The sequence below is a fragment of the Oculina patagonica genome, chromosome 12, assembly GCF_052425735.1.
Source record: "Oculina patagonica isolate OP01 chromosome 12, crgOcupat, whole genome shotgun sequence".
NCBI lineage: Eukaryota > Metazoa > Cnidaria > Anthozoa > Scleractinia > Oculinidae > Oculina > Oculina patagonica.
The window spans coordinates 10,230,674-10,256,816 of record NC_135769.1 but is presented as its reverse complement, the minus strand read 5'-3'; the positions used below and the strand labels follow the sequence as shown (position 1 = coordinate 10,256,816).

General features: G+C 38.8%; 1 protein-coding gene across 6 annotated transcripts in view; it reads right to left on the bottom strand.

Moving 5' to 3' along the window:
* Positions 1-3,823: 3,823 nt before the first annotated feature.
* LOC144633291 (uncharacterized) overlaps positions 3,824-26,143 on the bottom strand; it is a 29,123-nt gene continuing 6,803 nt past the window's right edge. Inside the window, exons 1-6 of one of the 6 annotated variants that reach the window (XM_078492144.1) lie at positions 24,931-25,112; positions 23,519-23,596; positions 21,718-21,988; positions 20,241-20,523; positions 19,339-19,466; positions 3,824-4,445 (exon numbers count right to left, since the gene is read on the bottom strand). In XM_078492144.1, coding sequence (XP_078348270.1) covers positions 4,233-4,445; positions 19,339-19,466; positions 20,241-20,523; positions 21,718-21,988; positions 23,519-23,547 — 924 coding nt within the window. In that variant the 5' untranslated portion in view covers positions 23,548-23,596; positions 24,931-25,112 and the 3' untranslated portion in view covers positions 3,824-4,232. Of the gene's footprint in view, positions 4,446-5,286; positions 5,415-8,741; positions 9,001-11,434; positions 11,698-13,676; positions 13,928-17,882; positions 18,216-19,338; positions 19,467-20,240; positions 20,524-21,717; positions 21,989-23,518; positions 23,597-24,930; positions 25,911-26,143 lie in introns of those variants that run through there. The other 5 variants (XM_078492143.1, XM_078492149.1, XM_078492148.1 and 2 more) reach the window with 5 other exon arrangements.

The window sequence follows — 26,143 nt, the reverse complement described above, 5'->3', positions numbered from 1 at the left end:
AGAAGGCATATCCTATCCGAAAATCGGACCGAAACGTTCCGGACAGTAGCAGTGGTTGATAAATCGATTCGGCCGGCAAATCTTCTTTTCGAAATTAAACTGAGATTTGTCGGCCCTTTGTCATGCGGTGTGCAGATAATGTATTTCACACTTGCGTAACTTCCGGCACATGAAATCGACAACCGCCGTGACCAGATAGCACCCTGCGTTTTGGTATAGTATTGGTTGAGGCACCATATTATTGCTATATTAATATAAGCTCTAAATGAAAAACTTTTGGGCTGAACATGTAATTAAGTTTCACTTCAGGTAGCTACCGTTTGTGAAAGTTGCTAAATAGTTGCATGACAGCGCTTTTAACTCCCGGGTCTAAGGTTCTTCTGTTGCGTTGCTTCGCTTTATAGTTTTTTTTTTTTTGTTCTTACCTTTGTCCAAGTTCTTGATTAGGTCAAGGCAAAACAGGTGAAAGCAAAATCTAAGATGTTATCGTTGGATCCGTCTTCCGTGAATGTTAAAAAATAATTTTTTTATGACCATGTATATATTCTGTTGGGGTCCGGCGTAAACAAGGGAAGGTGCCCCCCGCCAGAGCTTGCGGGGAGGGACAAGCGCCTCGCCGTCAGGGAACCCAAATGTACTAAATATCATAGTCATTATATAAATATTTTGTTTTTAAACCTGTTTTCCGGTGTGTTTTTGAGTTGATTTGGAAGCTATTAGGGGAAAACGGTTTAAGTTTCAAATATTATCCGCAGTCTATTCCTTCATAAATAAGACGGTTATAATTATAATACGACTCAAGTTTCCAAACAACAAGAGATATAAAGTAATAACTTTATAATCACCTTAATTCTCAATTCAATAGGCGAACTTTATTAGGAAGGAGTTGTCGAAGCTGGGGTATTCCCCAAAAACGGCTCTGTGCCGTCCAATGAGGTCGTGGTTTTGGGTTCCCGATCTAGAACGGGATTTTCAATATCAGACGATATCTAGAACGAGATATGGTATTTTGAACACACAAAAGTTCCAAAATATCAGCAGCCAAAACGGGGTGACTTGTTTCTAGAACGCGGTATCTTTTGAATGCAAGTTCTTTCTAACTGAATACCAGAGGCCCTTCCAATTACGCTGGTAAAAAGAGAATGTTATGCTTCTAACAATGCTTGTTTTTTGTCCGATATAATGCTCAACTGTAATTATGCTCATTTTTTTTTTAATAATGCTACTTTGGTATAAATGCTTTGTTGTACTTTGCAGAAATAAATACAAAATATGGCATCACGTCAGAAGTCCATCACAAACTTCTGATTACGTGTACTTTTCTTCACCTAGCTTAATCTAATGAAGTGAAGAGCACCCTTTCCTTAATTTTTACACCAATATACACCTTGGTGTAAACAGTCATAAATGTTCAGCGTTTTATAAATTGTTTACCGTGACTGGTATTACAACTGCATATACATGATATATGGTCCCTTTTTTCCCCACCCCCTTCCCACCTTTCCTTCCCGCTTTTATTTCGCCCAATCCTCCACAGGAGAAAGAAGGAGAGCTTGTTTACAGGCTAGACTACACAGCGGAATATATATTTTTAACTAACATTCACGGGAGACGGATCCAACGACGCCATCTAAGGTTTTGTGTACAGCCAACTCTCTCTGAAACGGGTACCTTCGGGACCGGCTCCAACTCAGTTCGTCTAAAAGAGATCTCCGTCTTATAGGGATTTTAACGTCGTTTCAAATTTTCCACTGAAGAAGGGACAAGAATTTGAACAAGGAAAAGAACTGGATAAAAAATATGAAACAAAGCGAAGCAACGCAACAGAAGAACTTTCCACCCGGATTTCATGCAACCATTTAACAACTCTCTCGAATTGTGGCTAACTGAAGTGAAACTTTATTACAAGTTCAGCCCAAAAGTTTTTCATTGAGAGCTTATGTTAAAATGATAAAAATAGTGCCTCGACCAATATTTCGAAAAGGAGGGTGCTATCTGGTCACGGTGGTTGTCGATTTCATGTGCCGGAAGTTACTCAAGTGTGAATTAATTATCTGCATACCGCAGGACAAAGGGCCGACAAATCTCAAATGGCGGTTTTCGAAACGAAGATTCGCCGGCCGTATCGATTTATCTACCACTGCTGCTAAGCTTTAAGTTGATTTAAAGCAAAGTACTTCGTATTCCTGTTTACACTGATCAGTTAAGACTCAGGACTGTTTTCAAGAATGCATAGAAAATAACTGTCACTTCAAGACGTGGAAATCAGTTACAAATGGCGCGTCAAGAAAATTGGATAACAGCTTCGCCGAGGGCTTAGGTTTTGTCGTAAATGAGGAAAACAGGATTTACAATGTATCAGCGAACACCACGGTAAGCAAGTCTATGTTTTTATTTTACTCAGTTGAAGTTCACATGGGGAAAATTAACCTTTGCGTGGAATGTTTACATAATGTTGATAAGATCAAAATGTCACGGTCGGTTAAATTAACGAATTTTAAGCAACTTTGAGATCTGAAAGCATCGCACTAAATCACCCTAGGAAATCCTTTTAGTATCGAAAAGAAAATCATTTATCTGTCTATACCAAATTTTCGGCCATTTATTTCGCTTCGCTCATACTTAAATAAAGCGATAAGTTTGACCTATTTTGAATTAAATCAAAAGTGTGTCGAATAAACTTAATTATATTTTGTAAATAAAAGGACTTTAAGAGAGAAATTGCTTTCGACGTACTAATTTGATGTTATTCTTCGATATTAAATAGGTATTTTTCTTCCAGAGTGCTTTATTTTTCGACGCGAAGCTAACAAACTCGGCATAAATTTTGAGCTCCGAAAGCGTCAATTTTGCTGGATTTTAGAATTATCGATTTTCTCGAAAACAAATCGATATTTAGCCAAACAAAGTATACTGTGATTTATTTCATATTGAGACCTACCCATGGTAAGAGAATGAGCGAAATCCATTACAGGGCTCTTACCGACATATGTTTGACCGTAGGAAACCTGTGCTCTTAAGGGCCTTCAAGAACATTCAATAATTGCTTAAAGGTGGATGACCAACTTTAAGGAGATTTAAGCCACCTTTAGTTTTCCATAAATCTCCATTTTCATGCTGTGTATAAAGCTGCAGTCGGAAAAAATAAATTGCTTGGTCTTAGGTTAAAATAGGGCACAGGGGGTGCCGATATTGTTCCAAAGAAATTAGTAGGGAAATGTCGGTTTGTTTTCGTGGGATTGATATAAAAACTTTGTAGGTGCTGCTTTGCGTTCTGAAGACGGAAAAGTAGGTCTTTGGAAAAAAAAAAAACAGGAGTGAAGCGTTAGGTTGTTGGAGGGAGAGTATATTGAAACGTTGCAAGTGAATTAATGTTCCGGGTGCGTAGAAGGTGGAATATTGGGGTTTTTGATCGGAATTGACTTGAAGGTAATATTTTACTATTTAGACGTACCCTATTTTGATGTCTACGTTACTATAATTGCAAAATATGAAATGAAGTTTGTTATTTGGCTGGGAGAAAGTGTATTTATGTAGGTGCTTGTTTAAATGAAATACCAATTATCTGCTCTCTGTTTAGTGTGAAATATTTACTTTTGTTTTATTCTAGCGTTTGGCTCGGAGCGAGTAGAAGTCGTACAAGGTACAGGAACGTACTGAATACTACAAAACAACGAATTTTAAAGTTTCGTCGAATACTCTGCTCTCTCTTTATCGTGAAATGTATATTTTAGTGCAAATCAGTCAAGCGTTTGACGGGTGCTAAATATTCATATTGTGAAAAAGCGACTTGTTCAAATCCTTTTCAAATTTAAGCATCAGAGTTACAATGTACACATGTTTATTGATGCTATTTTATAACGGGTAAATTTAACTTCGCATATGGGCCTAGTCTTGACAGTAACTGTTAAACAAAGTAAATTAACTTGTTGCAATAAGTCCAATGGTTGAAACAACTATAGGGAACCGACGTTGCGAGACTAGTTACATTTCCATTGGAGAAAAAGTACTACACCGTATTTGGACTACATTTAATTAAACAATGTATACTTCTATGCTAAGTTCTTATTAATTTTCTCTTATTAAAAAAAAATAACTTGTACTCTTCTTTTAACTAACTGGAGTAAAAATAAGTAATAATAAAAAAAAGGATTCAGCGAGTACTCATCGGCTATCTGATACATTTTTTTTTTTGAAAAATGCCTCCAGCAGTCAACTTTTCGTGTTTTATGTCAACCTGTCAAGTTATATTTGTTAAGAACAAAAAGAGCTTGAGGGTTTGGATAGTCGGGGTCTAAGTTCTCCAGCAGTGTAGTTTTTCCAGTGTTGTCGCATCCCAGATACAAGGTGCGATATAATCTGTTCCTGAACATGGTGTAGCTCCAGTAGTAGAGAGGTTCAAAGGCACTTTTGTGGTCAAGAGGGCCTCCTCCAGTTTGAATTTCCTAAATGCAAATAGTGGATTTAAACAACGGTTACCAAATGGACTGAAACTAGCATGCAAGGTAGGCTTACGCGAAGAATTTCGTTAAAAAGGGCTTCACTTCATGCCATTTGCACGTGAAAAGGTTCCCCGCATTGGCCTCTAATGTTAGCTTGTTAAAAGATGTGCGCATTAATTCTTGTCTTAAAGATGACAAAGGTTTCTTAGTTGCAAACTGCCGCAGGAAGTGAGTTCCAGAGTTTTGCTCCACTATTTCTTTAGATATTCTATTTTGAGTTGCGGTAACTGCAGCGGCATGGAGAAAGCCCTGAGGTTAAAATGCATAGTATTTTTTATGCAAGAAAGAAAGGGAGGTAGGAGCCAGACCACTGATAACTTGATGCATTCGATGTTTAGAGAGTTTTACTATGTGGTATTCTTGTATGCACCAAAATGTTTTATCCAGTCCAAAACGAAAATTTTCATTCCAAAAATAATTCCCCTCTCCTACCCCGATATGTCCTTTGAGAAAAGTTCAGGGGATTATTTTTGGAATATTATGGGATTATCATCTTCGATAACCTCAGGACAAAAGTTAACGAAATCACTGACAAAACCAACAACAAAACAATATGAAGTTCGCCTTTAGTCAATAGAAACGTCAAAAGAAGCCATAAAGACGGAGTTAACAGGTTTTTTTTTGGAGTACGTTGTGCCTTAGCTAACACCAGCGGTTTTTAGTACATCCTGTGAACAAGCTTTTTTGTTTGGGGTCCCGCGCGAGCGGCGCACCCGCGAGTTTTTCTTGCACCCTGCGCATTTATTGAGGAAATACCGTGTAGATACAAACAGATGGTACTTACTGTGGCTGTAATGTCTTGTCCCAGTCCATTTCCGGTCATGGCATAGTTCTTTTGTGTTGTTGGATCGAAGAATGTAAGCCCTACATAAAATGTCCTCCCCGAAGTTTCGTCAATGGCCATCACAACAGCTGGAAAGTAAAATAAAGAAGATTAAAGTGAAAAAAAAAAAAAAAACAACTATATGCGTTTTATATGACAAAAGAAAAAAAGTATTAAAATGTGCTAATAGCGGAGCTCCCACGCGCCGAAGGCGCGCGAGCGGAGCATCCATAGGCAGGCAAATGGTATCCTATCGAACCGAGAAATTTTGGGAGTCGCCTACGTCCGTACGTACGTACGCCCGTACGCACGGATTAGGCCTGGGACGAGGTTGCCCGCGCGTGGCTAAAGAAAAGTAAGGAAATTACAAACAGCAAATAAAGCTCGCAAGACAAGACAAAATGTACACAAGGGGTAAAATTACACAGTGATACTACACAGCAAAATATCTGAGAGGTTTATTATCCAACTGCTGTGTTATGTATCGAAGCCTTTACGCCAAAAAAACAATATGGCTCGATGGCTCTCGTTCGATCACTTCTTAACCGTAAAACGAGCAATTGACGTTATCTTCTATCGACTGGATGATGTGGACGTTTCAGTTTGATATAAACGAAGTAATGTTATGAAAACGCGGGGAAATGTGTTGCGCGGTGTTCACTGTGTAGGCTGAATGAAACCGAGGGTATAAAAAAGAGCGAAGAATCAGAACTTTCTTACCGTAAATTTCTGCACGTGTCCTCAAAATCACCTACATTCCGTGAAATTGTAGATAAAGAAAGAGGTGACGTGAGATCGGAAAATGCGTGATTCCTTGTGCACGTCCAGTTGCTATTTCTTTTTGCGGGTCTGGGTAAAAATTTATCGAAAAGAAAACTGTGTCAATCCGTAAATAAGGAACTGGAGGTAATACGGGCCTGTTATGGTTCGGTCTTCCTTATAAGCAATATACTTTATTTGCCCCTTTAGTCGCTTTAACTGTAACTTGTAGTAATTTAAGCTTACGCTTACATGTCAGTTCATTTTTTGTTCCCCTGAGTTGGTTTTATTTGCTTGGTAACCGTTACCTATTGCCGTAAGTTGATTTCTTTGGCCGTCAATGACCCTTGCCGTGAGAGTTTATTTCTTATTGCTGTGAGTTTATTCCGACTTTCAGCCTACATTTTCTCGGCGGAAGAAATTTATACAGTATAAGTGCGCTTTTCGAAGTGCTAAACGACGAAAAGAAAAGCTCGAAAAAATAAATTTATTTAAATAAACTTGCTCTGAAAAATGTTTACCCAATCTCAGGCTCGAGCGCGAGGTGAAAAATGTAAACTGATTCATATTTTTTAAAGTAGTTCAAACATTTTTTTTTTTTTTGCTTTTATAGTGTAGTCCACTTTTACACTGAATAATTACACTGAATAGAGATGATTTAGTGTACGTTTAAATTTGTTTAAATTTTGCACACGGTAAGAAATAAAAGATAAGTTTTAAATTTGCGTACGTGGCTGGCAATCCTTTTCAGTAAGCCGATGTTAAGACAAATACAGAAAGAAAAGTGAGACGGGAATATGCCTGCTATTTTCTTTTCTTAGAAAGCAGACAATAAACTCTTAATTAATTTTTAGGCCATGAGTTGTATTAAAGCAAAACGATAAGAGGATCGTAAAAATATTTACTATTCTTTAGAAAGGAGAGAATAAACTCTTAATTAATTTTTTGTCCATTAGTTTTTCTGCCTCGAGATTATGATGGATTTATATTTGTCTTGCACCTATGGGCCAGTGTATACATAAAAGCTTTGACCGCATATTTATCAAAATGAAAACATTGTAACTCCAGCAAAGATTAAATAAATTAAAGGGAAGCTCCGCCTTTAGGCTTGCCTAAATCTATATATTAGCATATGGTTGGATCTCTCTCTTCCACAGAGTGTTTTTTTTTCCTTTTCCCCTACATTGAAGGAGCCTCTTCGGAGAAGAGAGTGCTTGGGTCCAACTTGAGGTAATATTACTCGAGAACATAAAGAACAGGTAATACCGCATTACCTCAGTTCATAATGATGTCGAGAAATATTCGTGAACGATTTAGCCAAGCCTAAAAGCGAAGCATTCCAGTCAGTTATTTTGTCCTTTATTAAACTTTGAATTTACTCTATGATGCCTTTTTTGCACGGTCGTTCATACGATCGGGCGGACGATCACGTGGGAACACTTAGTTTCCTTGCCCTTTATGAAACTTTGAATTTAGTCGATGATGCCTCATGATGATGCCAAAACGTGTTTTTGATTTGAGTGTGCATACACAACACCCAACCCTACATGTGCGTACAGACGCACGTACGACCGGGCGTACAATCAAGTAACAACCAAAGCTTATTCAGCTGTGTTGATTCAGCTGGGTTTTAGATGGGTTTACCAAATTTCCTTAGGTGTGGGGCGCCGTTCGCGAGCGCCAAATGCGTGTGCGGAAGCTCCGCTCTGACCAGACTCTCCTGCTTAACCCTCGGACGTACAAGGGGGGGGGGGGGGGGGTGGATGCCACCACCCCGTAAGGTTTTTTCCGAATTTTGAAAAAACGCATATACCCTACAATGCTGAAACTTTCGGTAGCTGTTCATTCATCCTTTGCGGAAATTTTGATATGTCAACCATGTGCCCACGGTATATGCCATGGCAACGTCATAAATACAAGCAGGTCTTGCCAAAAATCGTCATTTTTAACATTTTTCTTGATTTTTTTTCAGTTTTTTTTTTTTTAAACAGAAGTGCAAGATTCGTTTATTTTTACATTCCATAAGCATTCTAGCTTGATTTTGCATCAATTTCCGTTATTTTGTGACTTTCTAAGAAAATGTTGAAATCCAAGATGGCGTATCCAAGATGGCAGCACTTATGACGTCACGTGACGTCATATGACGTCACAGCCATTTAAAATTATGTCATCTTGTAGAGTAAGCTAAGGGCTTTCTTGTCAGAGCAAAATAATTTCGCTACGCCTTAATATAACGAAAACTCCGGGGAGGGATTCCATCCACCCCCCCTCCCCCCCTTGTACGATGGGCATGATGGGATTGCTTGTACGTCCGAGGGTTAATATCGCCCTTTTCAGACATCTTTAAAGATAACGAAAAAGAATACATTGCCAAATAAAAGATTAAATGGGAACTACCATTGTATATCCTGTCCCGCTTTTTAAAGTTCTTCCCGGTTGAATTTCTTTTGTATTCCGGTACTTTGGCAAAGTGAAATTAACATCTTTTTCGTTCTTCCCACAAACTAAACAGAAAGCATTTTTTTCAATTTGAAGATTACGGAACCGTGCGTTAACATGTTTACAACTACGTCTAAATTAAAGGCAACATTATTTTGCCTGGTTGCTATGCGATATAATGCTGTTAATATCCAGCAGCCAAATACTGATTCACATACTATCACTTCCGCCGTTAAAGCTTCCATTGCAATTCACAATGTTAGTATTAGGATCCAGCTGAATGAAGCTGTCATTCTGCCTGCTAACAGGATTCCACAGCCTATAAGTGGTGTTCTTCTTGACTTGGTGAGGCCTTTGAAAGATGGGCATATCGACTTCATGACAGTGACAAGGAAACCATGGAATCACACAGTGACAATGAGGCCAGTGTTGACGTTTAATCTCTGATTCAGCTTCACTAGAAGACCTTCTTGCAGCCTTAGGGCGGAAGAAATCAAATAACACTAAAATAAATAAATACACAATCAAAATAGCGAGTGACATAAAAGTGCCTATGAAGTAAAAAATAATTGCTGTTTATTTTAAAGGATTTTTAAAATAAAGAAGAATGGCGTTTCTCTTTTTGCAATATCTTTTTTTGTTTTAGAGATATTTACGTTTATGCAAATGAAGAAAGTGACGACGTCGTTGATTGTTCCACAAAAAGATGACGCACTGAATCAAGAATATCTCTTGGAATATTTGTGCTGTACGTGTTCTTCAAACTTGGCACCATTAATGACTACACCACAAAAGACACAAAATGACACCTGTGGTGCCGTCCCCGTGGCAACAGTTTTGCTGGAAATACTTATTTTAATTAATCTGACTTCCCGAATTTTTGCCTAACCAAAGATGATCCACTTCCAACAAGCTAATGAGGAGAGTTAGCGTAATATGGGCATCATGTGTGTTCCAGGCCGGACCCTCTGTCCCACTTTAATATTTGGTTTATGACAGAAAGAGACTGGAACCAAGAGTGTTACCATGGTTACATCATAGTATAAGCCATTGTGCACCTGTTGAGGAAGGTCCCTACCGATGCCAAGTTTCAAAAATATCACTCTTATATTTTCAGAGATATCCTTTATTTTGTGGTTTATCTCTTAGTTTTTTTTACAATTTATGACGTCATCACTTTCCTAATTTGCATAACACAAAAACTTAAATATCTCCAAAACGAAAGAAGAGCTTTCAAAATGGTAAACGCCATTCTTCTTTATTTGTAAAAGTCTTTCAAATAAGCATCAATTAATTTTTACTTCATAGGCGCTTCAATTGGCATGCTCCTTGAGATTATGACTAAACCTGCATTATACAGTTTAAGCGGGCAGATCTTGTAATCCTGCGTGTGAATGTTATATACCCAAAACTAAGGGTGGGGGGGGGGGGGGAATTATTGGTGTGATGAAACTTGAGAGGAGAAAGTGTGTGTTATAATTTATGTAACAGATTTTGGGAGAACATTAAAGGGACCGTGTCACGGATTTTAGCCAAACTTAGGCATAGGAAATGACCATCAAATTTGTTTAAATGTATAAAATAACCTCTAAAAACAGTGAAGGAACATTTAATTAACACACCAAATGCAGAAGGTACGGATGGCCAAAAGTTTCGAAGATTGAAACGGATTGCGATGTGGGCTTTTGAAATATGGTCCTGCGTAACAGTTTTCAAAGTTAATCTTGTCTGCTTGTAACTTAAATTTATGACGCCCGGGAGACACATTTAGCTGCAAGGAAGCTATGGTTTTGTTATTTAGTATCAAAGAATTAATTTCTTTGCAAACGTTTAGTTTCATAGCAAATATTTGGCAAAATTAAATAACATAAGATTAACTTAGCCGTGACATGGTCCCTTTAACCCTCGGACGTACAAGCAAACTCATGCACCCACCATCGTACAAGGGGGGGGGGGGGGGGGGGGGGTGGATGGAATCCCTCCCCGGAGTTTTTGTTATATTAAGGCGTAGCGAAATTATTTTGCTCTCAAAAGAAAGCCCGTAGCTTACTCTACAAGATGGCATAATTTTAATTGGCTGTGACGTCATTAGAGCCGCCATCTTGGATCCGCCATCTTGGATTTTAACATTTTCTTAGAAAGTCAAAAAATAACGGACATTGATGCAAAATCAAGTCAGAATGCTTATGGAATGTTAAAATAAACAAATCTTGCAATTCTGTTTAAAAAAACTGGAAAAAAATAAAGAAAAATGTTAAAAATGACGATTTTTAGCAAGACCTGCCTGTATCTATGACGTTGCCATGGCAACGTCAAATATCATTGATACATGGTTGACAGATCAAAATTTCGGCAAAGGATGAGTGAACAGCTACTGAAAGTTTCAGTACTGTAGAGTAAATCGTTTTCTCAAAATTTGGAAAAAACCTCATGGGGGGGGGGGGCATCCACCCCCCCCCCCCCCCCCTTGTACGTCCGAGGGTTAATATCGTATAGTTTCTTAAATTTTCAGTGAACTCACTGTGCACTTCCAGTTTAATTTGCCGGTTGATTGCTACTACACAGTGCGCGGATCGCATTTTAGCCCGCGAGGCTTTCCCTTAATTTTATTAACAGCATTGATCATTCTAGGACCCTGAAAAAAAAATCTTGTACCCAGGGTCTTCGTTTCCTTTTACCAGATGTGGGGAAACGCTTCTTTCGTCAAGCTGGCGCAGCAAGGTACGAAAACTCGAGGTACGAAATTGTTACAAAACTAACTGTGCAAAATATCTCCGGCAAGCCCTAGAAGAGATGCGTTTATGCTGATCTTATTTTTTTTCTTCGAATACTGATCACCTAGATCCAGAGATCATGTGACTACCTATTTTTTTAACATGTAAAGAATATCGGATACAATATAAAGCAGTACCTGTTTAGCCTGTTTGAATACGAAGGCTCTTATTTTAGTGTCTTCTTCGAACTTTTCTTCACTTTGAAGTTCCACGTAATCTTCAAACTTGTCATCATAGCGCTGGAACTTGACATGTGCTGGGGCGATATCGCTTGATAACACATCGGAGAACACTTGCAGGAAAACATGACGTAATCCCTGAACATCTCCTCCTTTCTGATGGGAAACGACGCGCTTCGTTTCGTCATAGGTCACGTGGATTTTGACCATCTTAGGCATCTCTAGAGATTTGAAAATTCATAGATATATACCAAATTAATGAATACATTCTGAAGATCTGAAAATTCATAATTGTAGGCAAAGTCAGTGAATAAATCACCAACGCCATGTTAAAGTCTTTTATGTCCCTTTTTGTTTTCTTTGGTCCTGTTATAATCCGTATTTGTTTCGTTGTTTGTTTGTTTGATTGTTTGTAGTCTGTCTATCTGTCTATCTAACTGTCGGCCTGTTTGCCCGTCTGCCTGTCTGCCTGCCTGCTTGTCTGTCTGTCTGCCTGTCTGTCTGTCTGTCTGTCTGTCTGTCTGTTTTTTTAATCGTGTTATTTTGATAGGCATCTCAAACAATTCGCCTAGAAAATTACAAAAGCGTTTTCAATGGATTTATCACATCCATCCAAACCGTAATCCAATTTTACTATTCTATCGAACATATTTTCAATTCCACCCAAGGGTAAAAAGCACGTGTCATAGTAATAAATGCAGAATGACTAAAAAAAACAAATTCAACTGAAAAGCCCGCTCTTTTTGAAAAAAAAAAAAAAAAATCAGTAACTGCTCAGTTCCTTCGATTTTATTTCTTAAGTCTTCGTTGACGTTGGATTTGCCCGTTTGTCTTTTGCAGAGTGAGAAAGTTAATTTAGATGCTCCATTGCCCTTTACTATGCTTTGGTTTTAGTATTGTGGTGAAAATGTTTTAAGTTTTACGCAATTAAAAAATCTAGTAAACAAGTCAGGGTATCAAGAATTTTTTTAAACTAACCTTAATAACCAGAGCATTATTCCATAACTTGGCACTCAAATGTGACCTTGACACAGATACTTCGCTATTTAGACGAGCAAACTTTCCGAGAAACAGTATCACTTCAATATTTGCCCCCCTGGCAGACAACGTGGCTATAGTTTGCATTATAATATAAAAACCATCACGGCTGCAGTCGTGAATAAGGTCTGTAGAATCTAATGGGCTAACGTCGGTTTGGCTTGAAAAATGCGGAGACCGTGAGAACATTTCAATTTAATTTAGCTCACAGCCCAAAGAAAACTTGTTACCCCGTTACGCGTTTCAGTATAACAACCGAAATCGAAGACTCTTGGTTTGGGTTCTTTGATGCAATCTTCGCTTGCTATCGTGGACGAGCCCACAAGAAAAAAGCGCGCAGCTGCTTTTGTAAAATGGCGCCAAAAAGGACGCGTTTTTCAACTAAAATTATTTTTTGAGCCATTCTGCACAAAATATATTCCGCATGAATATGCCCTTCCGTAAGTCATGCTCCTGGTCATGCCACACACATGCCCTGATTCTGTAGACTGATTTCCCTTTCACCGCCGGCCCACACAGAGACTCGATGAATTTTCCAGCTATGAAATGCAAATAAATTACTGTTGAAATGCAATATCTCAAAAAAATGTTGACTTTGTGCAGAAAGACGGACATTATGAGATCCGTGACCTATATGGTAGGAAAACAGAGATTTGCTACGTTCACGGTCATCCATCGTTTTTATGCTTGCCGATAACTTTAATGTTCTAGTCAGACTGCAGAGAAGTTGATTGTTCTACGGAATTTTTCTGTTAGAGCGCAAAAGTAGGCTCGGGTGACTTGTATGATAAGACCGACTCTTGTTCTGTGTTGTAATACAACATCACTCAAGCGATGAGAATACATGTACACATGCATGTACACTGCTTGTATCGACTGAATCGTGCTACAACTCGTGTCTAACATTGGATATAAGGAATCCTCACTGCCCTAAACAAAAAACGCGTGCAGACTATATTGAAAATAAACTCCGACCATCAGTAGGCGATAAGTCACAATAAACTAGGATTTTGATTGTTAAAGAGTTAGTACTAGTATTGGGTGCAGTGAGTTCTGGCTTAGCTTCGATTATGAATATCCTAAATTGTACAGTAGACAGTCATCACTAACTTAATAGGGGAATAACAGTACAGATAGAATAGAATAACATCAACATTCTTACCGTTGCTGTAGAAACCTTAAGAAAAAGGTCTTTCTTTTGTTAATCTGCAATGTCAACGTCTCCCGGAGCCAATTTCCGTTCAGAAAATTATGCTGACCGTATTGGCCTGTTCATATTTTTAAGCAGGCGGAGCTAGCGCCAGCCTGATGTTTCTCTCGGCCAAAAGCGACGGCGACAGCCTGCAGACGATACTGTTAGGAGGGTAGGTTGGGGAGAGCATGAAAATGGAGATTTACGGAAAATTAAAGGTGGCTTAAATCTTCAATCAATTAAATGTTATTAAAGGCCCTTAAACCCCCTAGTTGGCATTTGAGGAACTTTAAGCCAAATTAAGACGCCTGCTAGGCAGGCTAAACCTACCCTCCTAACAGTATCTTTCGAATAAATCAACACCTGCCTGGTCTTAAGTTAAAATAGGGCGCCGTTATTGTTCGGAAGAAATTAATGGGTAATAGAGAGTGTGTGTGTGTGTGTGTGTGTGTGGGGGGGGGGGGGGGGGAGAAGAAACTTCCTTTCTTACACGACTCAAAAAGTAATCATAGCGGTGCCGGGCAACCGAGACTGCGCAGTAGTTATCGAATGGTTGCTAAGGGCGTAGTGAATAGCTTGATCATGACAAAGTTCATTGTTTAGTTCGCATGATTTGGTCTTGACCTTGCACAAAAAACACAATAGCTATTTGCATTTTGATTGCTTCTTTGAAGTTTTCCGAACATCAAAACAACAAACAGTGATAACGGTGACCAGTCTGGCAAAAGTAAGGCTTGTGAATTATACTAAGTAAAAATAATTCCAATGGTTCTGAAATTATTTCCCATTTTTTGGTTGTTAAATTTCAACCGTGACAAATTTTTCGCTTGTTATTCCACGCCACCAAAACATTTTCAGTGACGCGAGACATAAGTTTAGAAATCTGGCTGAAAATGCAAAAAAAACATATCAGAAGCTTAAAACATCAAACACAAACTTAACACCGCGACTATTCGCATTTCACACGAACGCAGTCATTGATATTTAGATCTTTCTGAGAAAACAAATCTTTGGTTTAACGTCTTTCTTAGCAACGGCTTGATTGACATAGACCCGCACCGTTTCCAGGCACTGCTATGTATTCAAAGAAAAGTGCCGACTTTCTCCCCCCCCCCCCCCCCCGGAATAGAGCAAGGAATAGATGTGTCATGTGGCGAAGTTTTTTTAGTGAACTGTCGGGGATGTAGAAGGATAGCTTAATTGAGGGTCTGAATGGGGTTAACCGACTAGCGACAAAGGGTGAAAAATATTACCGACTACCGACAAAACGAGGAAAAAATTACCGATTAGCGACAAATAAATTCCAACCGACAACCGACATGCTCCGAAGTTATGCGGACGTTTGTATTCAGAAAGAACAGCATTTTGAATTTATGTCTAGCTTAGGAAATGTCCAGTTCAGAAGTAACTACACCAATTCAAAATTTACTGTCACCTGCTCTAGCTGCAGAAGGGGTTTATTTGTAAAACAGCAGCTGGTAATCGAGACCACAAGGCGTCCAGCTGTTGCATGTATTTTCACTGCGCGTTGGTTATTCATGCGTTGACAGGCCATGAGCGGGATTTTTAAAGTGATTGTAAGGCGAGGAGGTTGCCATCGAACGCCACGTCTGCGTAGGAGGCTAGGTTCCAGTGGGGGAAAAAATCGCATAAAGGTGTTTCCAAGCTAAAAAAAACATCAAACGGAGTTTTTAGGGCTAAAGGGGCAGGCTCATTAATTTGGCATTGGCGGGTTCTCGCTGAAGTTATTTCGCCTGGCCAAAACGCTTACGGGAGAAATGCGAAAATTTGCAATTGTAACGGATGGGCAGTGGCTACTTTAGCTTCCAAATTTAATATCGGATCAAAGCAGCAGTGAGCTCAACGGTAAGTGTGGAACGTTCTATTAGCCGTATTAGTTTTAGTGTGCAGCGAAGTTAAATGTTTCACATGTAGTTCTGTAGTTAAGTATTAAGCTCAAACCCCCCGGGGGGGGGGGGGGTACTCCCTATAATGGCCTATACGGGGAGGCTCCGCCCGAAAGGGGTACCTTTTTCAGGCTCCACGTATATAAAAGGGTAGGGATTTCACAAGTTTAGGTATATGAAAGGGTAGGGAAATCTGCCATAATGATATTTTTTCGAGCAGACGCAACTTTTGGCGGTATCGTCTCAATTTATTAAGCGCTACATAAAAATGACAAGAAAACTTCCCGTTTTAGGTAAATGTGATGTCGTGTAGGTATATGAAAGGGGTGCCTTTTGGCAATAAAAGGTATACAAAAGGGGTACCTTTTCTATCAAAATGGTATATAAAAGGGTAAGCGGTTGGATCTCCGGGCGGAGCCTCCCCGTACAAAACTTTTTCGGGTACCCCCCCCCCCCCCGGGGGGGGGCTCAAACATTAAAGTGGGCGTTTGGTTCCACGTTTTTTATTTGCTGTTTTGTTGTGTTGAACGGAATGTTTGTATACACCGTCCATTTTTCAGGAAAGAAAAAAGTGAAAAGAAAAATCCCTTACAAATAGAAGAAGCGAGTAAAAGAGTTTATAAGCATCTTTCTGTTTTATTAATTGGCAAATAAATAACACTTCCTTTAAATTTATTCTTTTCTGAGAACGGTCCAAATTTCAGTTTCGCTCGATGTGTAAGTAATATTTGACGAGCATTTGCCAGCATTTGCTGATGTAATTTGATTTTATCGGTACTAGACGAACACGTTGCTTAAAAAAAACAGAGTTAACGAGGTTTAAGTGCAACCAAATAATAAATTATTACAAATTTTCATATCGTCTAGAGTTTAAAGTCTTAAAACTGCGTAAATTAGATAACAAATATTAATAATTAACTTGCACTTTTAATCATTAACTGAGATTTACCGACAACCGACAAAGGTCGAAAATTTTAACCGACAACCGACAAAGTAAGGAATTTTTAACCGACTACCCGACATGTGGACCCCCCCATTCAGACCCTCTTAATTTGGTGTTTTCGTGGGATTGATGTAGAAACTTCGTAGGTGCTGCTTTTCGTTCTGAATATGGTAAAGTAGGTCTTTGGAAAATAAAAATAAAAAACAGGAGTGAAGAGTTAGGTTGTTGAAAGGAGAGTATATTGAAACGTTGCTGGTGAATTAATGTTCCTTACGGAAAGGTAGAAGGTGGAATATTGGGGTTTTGGATCGGATTTGACTTGAAGGTAATATTTTAACATTTAGATGTATCCTATTTTGATGTGTACGCTACTATAATTGCAAAATATAAAATGAAGTTTGTTTTTTTGGCTGGGGGAAAGTGTATTGATTTAGGTGCTTGTTTAAATAAAATACGAATTATCTGCTCTCTGTTTAGTGTGAAATATTTACTTTTGTTTTATTCTAGCATTTGGCTCGGAGCGAGTAGAAGTCGTACAAGGTACATGTACAGGAACGTACTGAATGCTACAAAACAACGAATTGTTAAAGTTTCATGAATACTCTGCTCTCTGTTTATTGTGAAATGTTTATTTTTGTGCAATTCAGTCAAGCGTTTGACGGGTGATCATGATAAATAATTATATTGTGAACAGCGACTTGTTACACGGACACTGTCACGGGGATTTTAATTCTTTTCGGTGAAGAGTACTAAAATTGGCGAATAGGTCTTCTCGTACATGAAATGCACCTAGTACATCAAGATGGATATATAAAGTAAATTGTTTTTAAGGAAGAATAATAATTTTTAGGTGTTTTTCCGGTCCACAGGGGCAAAATTTGAAAAAATCAGCCTGGTGTTTTTAAGTTGAGATCTAAAGTTCACTTGTTTATCGCTTCAGTACACTTGCGTGGCGATTTTTAACAAAATTGGACCACTATTCGTAGTTTTCATATGTCTTCAGGCTCTTGAGTTTTAAAGTGAAACTGGTGACAGTGTCCCTTTCAAATGCTTTTCAAATTTAAACATCAGTCTCTGGAGTATGTTATAATAAACACATGTTTATTAATGCTATTTTATAACGGGCAAATTTAACTCCACACATGAGCTTAGTCTTGACAGTAACTGTTAAACAAAGTAAATAAACTTGTTGCAATAAGTTCAGGGGTTGAAACAACTATAGGGAACCGACGTTGCAAGACTTATTTCCATTGGAGAAAAAGAACTATACCGTATTTGGACTACTTGTAACTAAAGAATGTATACTATATGGTAGGTTCTTATTAATTTTCTTTTTAATATTGATTCATAATAAAAAAAGAAATTCAGCGAGTATTTATCGGCTATCTGATACATGCTTTTTTTTTCTGACAAATGCCTCCGGCAGTCAAATGTTCGTGTTTTCTGTCAACCTGTCAAGTTATATTTGTTAAGAACAAAAAGAGCTTGAGGGTTTGGATAGTCGGGGTTTAAGTTTTCCACCAGTGTAGTTTTGCCAGTGTTGTCGCATCCCAGATACAAGGTGTGGTATGATCTGTTTCTGAACATGGTGTAGCTCCAGTAGTAGAGAGGCTCAAAGGCACTTTTGTCGTCAAGGGGGCCTCCTCCAGTTTGAATTTCCTAAATGCAAATAGTTGATTAAGAAAGCCAAATAGACCATATTTGTATTTTCGGTATTGGACTGGTACTAGCTTACAATGGAAGCTTAAAAGGGCTTCATGTCATTTGCATGTGAAAGTTAGTTTCCCCGCACACCGGACTCGATTGCAAGATTTTTAAAAGACGTGCGCATAAGTTATAGTCTTAAAGTTGGCAAAGGTTTCTGAGATGCAAACTGCCGTAGGAAGACTGTAGCAAGAACATTTCTTTATTTGCGGTACTTTCTTGCAAGGGAAAAGGGCAGCTATGAGCCAAACCACTGGTACCTTGAAGCATTCGATGTTTAGAATGTTTTACTATGTGGTATTCTTGTCTGCACAGAAAGTTTCTTCCCGTTCAAAACGCAAATTTCCATCCAAAAAATAATACACCATCCCTAACCCCTATATGTCCTCTTCAAAAATAATCCACCCACCCTTACCCCCTATACGTCTTCTCCAAAAATAAGCCCCCTTCCTATCCCCCTATATGTCCTCTCCAAAAATAATCCACCCTCCGTAACCCCCTATATGTCCTCTCCAAAAATAAGCCCCCTTCCTAACCCCCTATATGTCCCTCTCTCCAAAAATAAGCCCCCTCCTTAACCTCCTATATGTCCTCTCCAAAAATAACCCCCTCCCCCCTTCCCCCTCCCTTACACCCTATATGTTCTCTACAAAAAATAAACCCCTTTCCATAACCTCCCATAATGTCTTCTCCGAAAACAAGCCCACCTAAAAGGGACGTTGAGCAAATATAACCCGGAGGAATTTTACGGTATTTTAAATATCATCTTCGATAAGTTAACGAAATCGCTAACAACAACAAAAACAACAACAACAGCAGAAAAATTACCTTTAGTCAATAGAAACATTAAATGGAGCCATAAAGGGTAAGTTATTCTGTGGAGTGTGGAGTGCCTTACACTGGCTTTTTATATCCTGAAAGAAAATTTCTTGTTTGGGGTCCCGCGCGTTCGAGCTGCGCATTCGCGAGTTTTCACTTGCATCCGCCACGATAAATTAAGAAAATACGGTCGATACCAAAATAAATAAATAAATAAATAAATAAATAAATAAAAATAAACAGAACAGATGGTACTTACTGTGGCTGTAATGTTTTGTCCCAGTCCATTTCCAGTCATTGCATAGTTCTTTTGTGTTGTTGAATCGCTGAATGTAAGCGCTACATAGTAAGTCCTCCTCGACGTTTCGTCAATGGCCATCAAAACAGCTGGGGAAGTAAAATAAAGAAGATTACAGTTACAAAAAGCTATATGCGGTTTTTAGTAATAATGATTTTGTTAAACACAAACAAGTGAAAATAAGCGATAGTAACCGCCGTTTCGGGGTCTTCATGATGCCATTGTCAAGGTAAGATTAAAAGTAATATTCATGTCAAATTTAGACAAGCCTCAAAGCAAAGCTGTCCAGTTACCCATTTTGGCCTTTGTTAAACTACGAATTTACTCAATGATGCCATGTTTGTACGGTCGTACGTACGATCGGGCGGACAATCAGGTGAGAACAACAGTTTTGTCAGTTTTGTCAGTTTAACAGTTAGATTTATTGCCCTTTGGCGGACAATCACGTGACAACCAAAAAAGCCCGATGAGTTTACCATTAAGTTTACCGTTTAGGTGTCGGCTCCGGAAGTTTTACTATTAAGCGACTCACCCACATAATATCGCCCTTTTTTAGACATCTCTAACGATAACAAAAAATAATACATTGCCAAAATTAATAAGAGATTAAATGGAAACCACATATAAACATATTTTTTTCGCTCTTTCCGGACGTGAAAACAAATCAAATTTTTCCTTTTTTTATTTTTAATTTAAAAATGTACCCTGTGTTAACATGTTTAAAACTTTGTCTAAATTAAATGCTGGTTGCCACGCGAAACAAGGCCTTCTTTAATATCCATGCATTTTCCGTATGGACAAGTGCAGCAATTTTTTGTTTGTTTGGTATTTTTCGCGGAACAGCTAAATACTAATTTACATACTGTTACTTCCGCCGTTAAAGCTTCCGCTGCAATTCACAATGTTAGTATTAGGATCCCGCTGAATGAAGCTGTCATTCTGCCTGCTAAGAGGACTCCACAGCCTATAAGTGGTGTTCTTCTTTATTTGGTGAGGCCTTTGAAAGATTGGCCCACCAGGGCCGATCGGCAGCAGGTTATGCTTCTCATCGTGGTCAAAAGGAAACCATGGAATCACCCAGTGACAATGAGGCCAGTGTTGAGGTTTAATCTCCGATTCAACTTCACTAGAAGAGGTCCTTGCAGCCTAAGGGCGGGAGAAACGAAACAAACACTGAAATGAATAAACAAAGTTAAAAACAAACAAACAAATAAACAAAAAAAAAAACATAAACAAACTAACAGTGAGTTAAATACTCCTCGTTGTTGTTGTGCTGTCTTTTATACATCCGAAAGTAACACAGGAGGTTGGATTTTCAATTGCCGAAACGGCAGAATTTGATCACCCAACAATGGATTGAAATCTGGAGCTCCCTGCCTGGTGCAAATCCTCACTACATTGACACTAAAAAAATCTTATGACTTCCTAAGCGTTTCTATCGCGTGGATTCGTCTTTTTTCCTTTCAGACTCTGGTTATCATACGTGTCAGTGTTATGTACAAAAAAATAAGAAAAAAGGTTCGGTATCCAGAATACTTGGTTGTGGAAAACTCTTTTGAACTCGCATTTAATCACGCTAGTGTCTTAAATTAGCAGTTGAGCGTAGTTCCAGTTTAGGAGGGTTAAAACCAATCTTGATTACGTCAACTTCTGCTGCTTATTACAAAGAAGCTAATTATTCGCAAATAAATACTAATTAATTAAGCTAGTTGCTACTGCATGCCCGGATCGATATCGCATGTATTGCACGCGAGGCTTTCCCTTAATTAGCTTTATCCACAGCACTGATCAGTCTAGGAACTTTACAAAACGAATTGTAAAAAAATATGAAGCCACGGGTGAGATATTTAATTGCTTCCGCCGAATACTGATCACATGGATCGAGAGATCACGTGACAACCATTTTTCCAACATATTTAAAATATCAGAAACAACATTTAAAGCTGATTTCCAGTCCGTACTGCGCAGACTCGGGGTTACTTTCGTTTTCGTTTTGAATTCGTTGAAACGTTACACTTCGGTGACAGCATACATAAAGTTTTTTAGTCCGCCATTACAGTTCGTTTCGTTCAAGAATTTCCGATGAGCTGAAACGTCGGTTTGAAATAGCGTCAAGGTTCTTCTACTCGTTATTATTTGTTCTGCAAGGATATCTGGCGTTATTAATGAAGAAAAAGGTAAGTTTGTCGCAGAATTTTAAGTTTTGCTTGTAAACATTCCTTCGTGTGAGGCTCACATAAACATTGCATTAAAGTCATTCATTCCATTAAAGTCATTCATTCATTCATGCATTCCAGCCGAAACTGCGCAGTTCGGACTGGAATTAATCTTTAACAGTACCTGCTGTTTAGGCTGTTTAACGAAGGCTCTTATTTTAATGTCTTCGTCGAACTTTTCGTCACTTTGAAGTTCCACGTAATCTTCAAACTTGTCATCATAGCGCTGGAACTTGACATGTGCTGGGGCGATATCGCTTGATAACACATCGGAGAAGACTTGCAGGAAAACATGACGTAATCCCTGAACGTCTCCTCCTTTCTGATGGGAAATGATGCGTTTCGTTTCGTGATAGGTCACGTGGACTTTAACTGTCTTTGGCATCTCTGGAGATCTAAACATTCACAGAATATGTAGCCACTATTAATAAAAACCATGACTGAAAATTTATGAAATGAAATAGTTTTGAAGACGATCTGTTTTTTCATAACCTAAATTTTCGGTGACTTTGCTGTTCACCTTCATCAGAGTTCAGTAAAAGTCACCGAAAGTTTAGGGTATAATAATGCAGTTCGCTTAACGATGATAAACATTAAACGCTGAAATTGCAGTCAGGAATATTCCTCACACAAATATTTGTCTGTCGCTGACTAATATCAAACGTTTTAAACAACGTTTGTTTGAAACTCTTATAAAGACGTTTCGGCCGAGAATCTTGAGCCTTCCTCGGTTTTGAAAAAGCTTTTTTTTTTATCCAAAACGTAATCCAATATTCTTCTCCTATGAACATTTGCTAGACTCTACTTTTTAACGCTAAATGACTATCCAGCTTTTGCCCCTCTTATTTCGTAGGGCGTGTTGTAAGGGAATTAAATTTGGATAATTTCATTTTCCCGGGGCTCTGTATACTTTTTCTGAATTGTTGAATAATATAATAGCTCATTAATGTTTGATGTTTGGTTATAATTTAATTGCAGCATTCTCTTGTAGTCAGTAAACCATGTTAGAAATTTGCGTTTTAAGCCTCTGATTTGTAACATATACCAAATAAAACCAACCAACCAATAACTAGCCAGCCAGCTGATCAATAAACTCAGAAAAAAGGGAGGCGCGGTGACTTAATGATTAGTGCACAGTAGTCCGTAAAAGGCTCTAGGTTGGAGACCTGGTCGGGGTTACTGTTTTGTGTTTTCTCTCAGTGACTCTCTCCACCCAGGTGTATAATGACTACGGTTGGTAGCGTTGATGTGGTCTAGCATCCAATGCAGTCAAAGTAGAAATACACCCGGGGGGGGGGGGGGTACTCCCATATAAGGGCTATACGGGTATGTGCCGCTCAACAGGGTATGCTTTTTGCCTCTCTGACTCTGGAACAGGGTATAAAAATCACCCTTTTGACTCTGGAACAGTGTCGTTTTTTAACCCAGAATCCGGACTAAACACAATCAAGTTTGGCTATTAAACTCCGCTCCTCTTATCGCTTTATCTCCGAGCCACAGAAGAAGTCAAGTGAGCCAGAGTGGGCGCTTTGTGATGTATACGTTAGTGTTTTTATATCTATCTACATATATTTCCATTGTGGATACTGTCTGGAACAGGGTACCTATTTTGCAATGTTTGTCTGGAACAGGGTCGCAAATTCAGCTTTTTTTCTCTGGAACAGGTCCAGAGTCTCAGAGACTCAGCGGCACACCCCCGTGGTAAATTTTAGGAAGTACCCCCCCCCCCCCCGGGAAGTACACGCCAAGGCATTTCATGCTACGAAAACCGAAGATAATCGCCCTTTCGTAGTTATATTTAAGCCCGCAAAAAGACGGTAAATATGACATAACTTAGAAAACCTTACAAGTGTTCGTTATTTCCATATCTTTTCACTCATCACATGCAATTTAAAAAATTGTGAATTTGAATATTTCTCCCTCACCTGTGTAAGAGCATGTGCAGTAAAAGCATCACAATCTCTCAGTGGTCTTTAGATATCTGTGGTGTTAGGCGTGTTTACCTATATACACAGAGAAAATGGATTATTAAAAACAACAATAACGACGACTCGTGGACGACCGTAGACAGCAACTGCGGGGTGAGTGCATCAAAAACAAAACGCCTGCGATACTCTCGCTTGTGTCTAGATCGAGCAGACCATCATACGGACACGGACAGCACATCTTGTAAAATTAAATTGGCAATTTTTTCAAGTTTCTCATTCGTCGTCGTGGACGACCGCGGTGCACAGCAACTGCAGTGACTTAGACATCATATCTCTTTAAAGGAGGTACGTCACGGACAACACATCTTGAAATTTACTTTGGAATTTTTTTTTTCAAGTTTCTCATTCGTAATCCGTCTTAATCTTCGTCAGTCACAACCATCCTTGGTAAGTTTTCGGGATTTTATTACTTCTTTGGTGTTTTCCACGTTAGAAAACTACTATTCGGAGGTTTCCTTCAATTTGAGAGAAATCAGAAAAAAATGACTTAAAATATGTGTGTGTGTGTGTGTGTGTGTGTGTGGGCGTGTGTGGTGTGTGTGTGTGTGTGGGGGGGGGGTGTTGGGGTGGGGGTGAGGTGGGGATGGGGATGGGGAACTCCTTTATGTGAGCTATATATTTATGTCCCCCCCCCAGGGAAAGAAAAAAGAGAGATATATTTATGTCCATCTGCGCGGAGAAACTAGAAAAGCTCCATCGAGACAATGTCAATGGGAGGATGTAACGCAACATGACGACGTGGGAGGTCCGGCGAGGGAAAAAAATTAACCCGCGCCCGAAAACTACGCCTTAATTCAAAAGACGAAAAAAAATTTTCCTTTTTGGAATAAAAAAAATAATGGGGAGTGCAGACGTGAGGTGAAGAATTTCTGACCGATTTGTAACATTACAAACCGGGGAAAACAGAGTTGTTGTGGTTTTAAATAAAATGGATTTGCTTCGTTCACGCTCATCCAACCTTTTTATGCTTGCTGATTAATTTAATGTTCAAGACTGCAGGAAGGATGATTGCTTTGTCGGATTTTTTTTTTAACACAAAATAACTCAGGCGAATCGCATGTGCATGTACTGCTCGTATCGCTTGAATCGTGCTACATTGTACCTAAGCTTGGATATAATGAATTGTCATGGCCCTTAAACCAGAATCGCGTACAGACTATTATGAAAATAAGTCCTAAAATTAGTGGGCGATGGCACACAAAAAACTAGAATCTTGATTGTTGAATATTTAATATTGGATGCTACGGTGATGATTATTCTATTTTTTACAGTAGACAGTCGTCACTAACTAATTAAAATAGGGGTCTATCTGATGTACAAGTAGAATAAAATAACATCATTAAACTTACGGTTGCTGTGGACCCCTTCGACGGCAAGATCCTTCTTTTGAGAATCTGCAACAACTTGGACGTCTCTCGGAGCCTTTAATTTAACATTCGTTCAGGAAATTATGCTGACCCGTATTGACCCGTACAATTATCTATATTTGTCATTGCGTGATGGAATTTGTGGTATGTAAATCTATATCTGCGCATTATAAATTACCGTCTGTATACACCTAAGGTAAATAGGTAGGTAGGTAGGTATCCTTTTTTCTTTAAAATAAAGACATAATCCATTTTTTTTTAATTCGAACATAATGAAGTTCGAAAAACGAAAGCAAAGAAGTAAGTGTAAATATGAATGGAGCAAGGCTGAAGGAAACAACTTTTGGAGGAATAGGTGCAGCAGCGGATGTCACTCGCTTTCTTCGAAAACCGGAAAGGTGCATACACGGAACCTATCGAGTGATATTCTGTCGAATAAACAGTCCTAATAAACAGTTACTTCCTTGAGCACATTCTTTTTGGCTGACGTATATGTGTTTCGAAAGGAACTTCGACGGATGGGAAAGGGTTGTCGTGAAAGGAAGTCAAACTCAAAAATCAACTGAAGCTACTTCCGGTTTTCGCCGCGCCTAGAGCTTGAGGCGAAAATGTGCAAGACTCAGTTGCATTACTTTTAAAAAAAAACATTATAAAAATAGTTTAGAAAAGAATAAAACGAGCGATAGAAGTTTGACACAACGTTTCGATGTCGTCATGACATTTTCAAGTGACAAGAAATGAATGGTTCAGCAGTGCTATATATGCTGTGAGACTGAGGTGTGATTAATTGTATAAACTAAACAAATAAACAAATAGTCCGTTTAATCAAAATAGTTTCGCGCGGATGGAATCGCTGATAGAAAACGATTGCGCGCCCGTTGCTCTTTGAAGGAGAAACTTTTCTGGATTTAATGCTAGAATAGAATAAAATTGTTGGTTTTGGACTGCAATTTTTTAGAGCTTCTACCCCCCCCCCCCCCCCCCCCCCAAAAAAAGACTTCTCGCCCTCGCTTTCTATGAGCAATAGTCAATTCAGCTATATTCCGTTGACTATTCGATCATAAAAAAACTCAGGCTCATAGGCTATAATTGTAAGAGGCGATAACTAATCAGATTCGCCGGTTTTTAACATAACACGAGTGAGTGTTTACTAATTATAATTAGTAGAAGAAACCAGTGTCGCCGGAGACCCAGC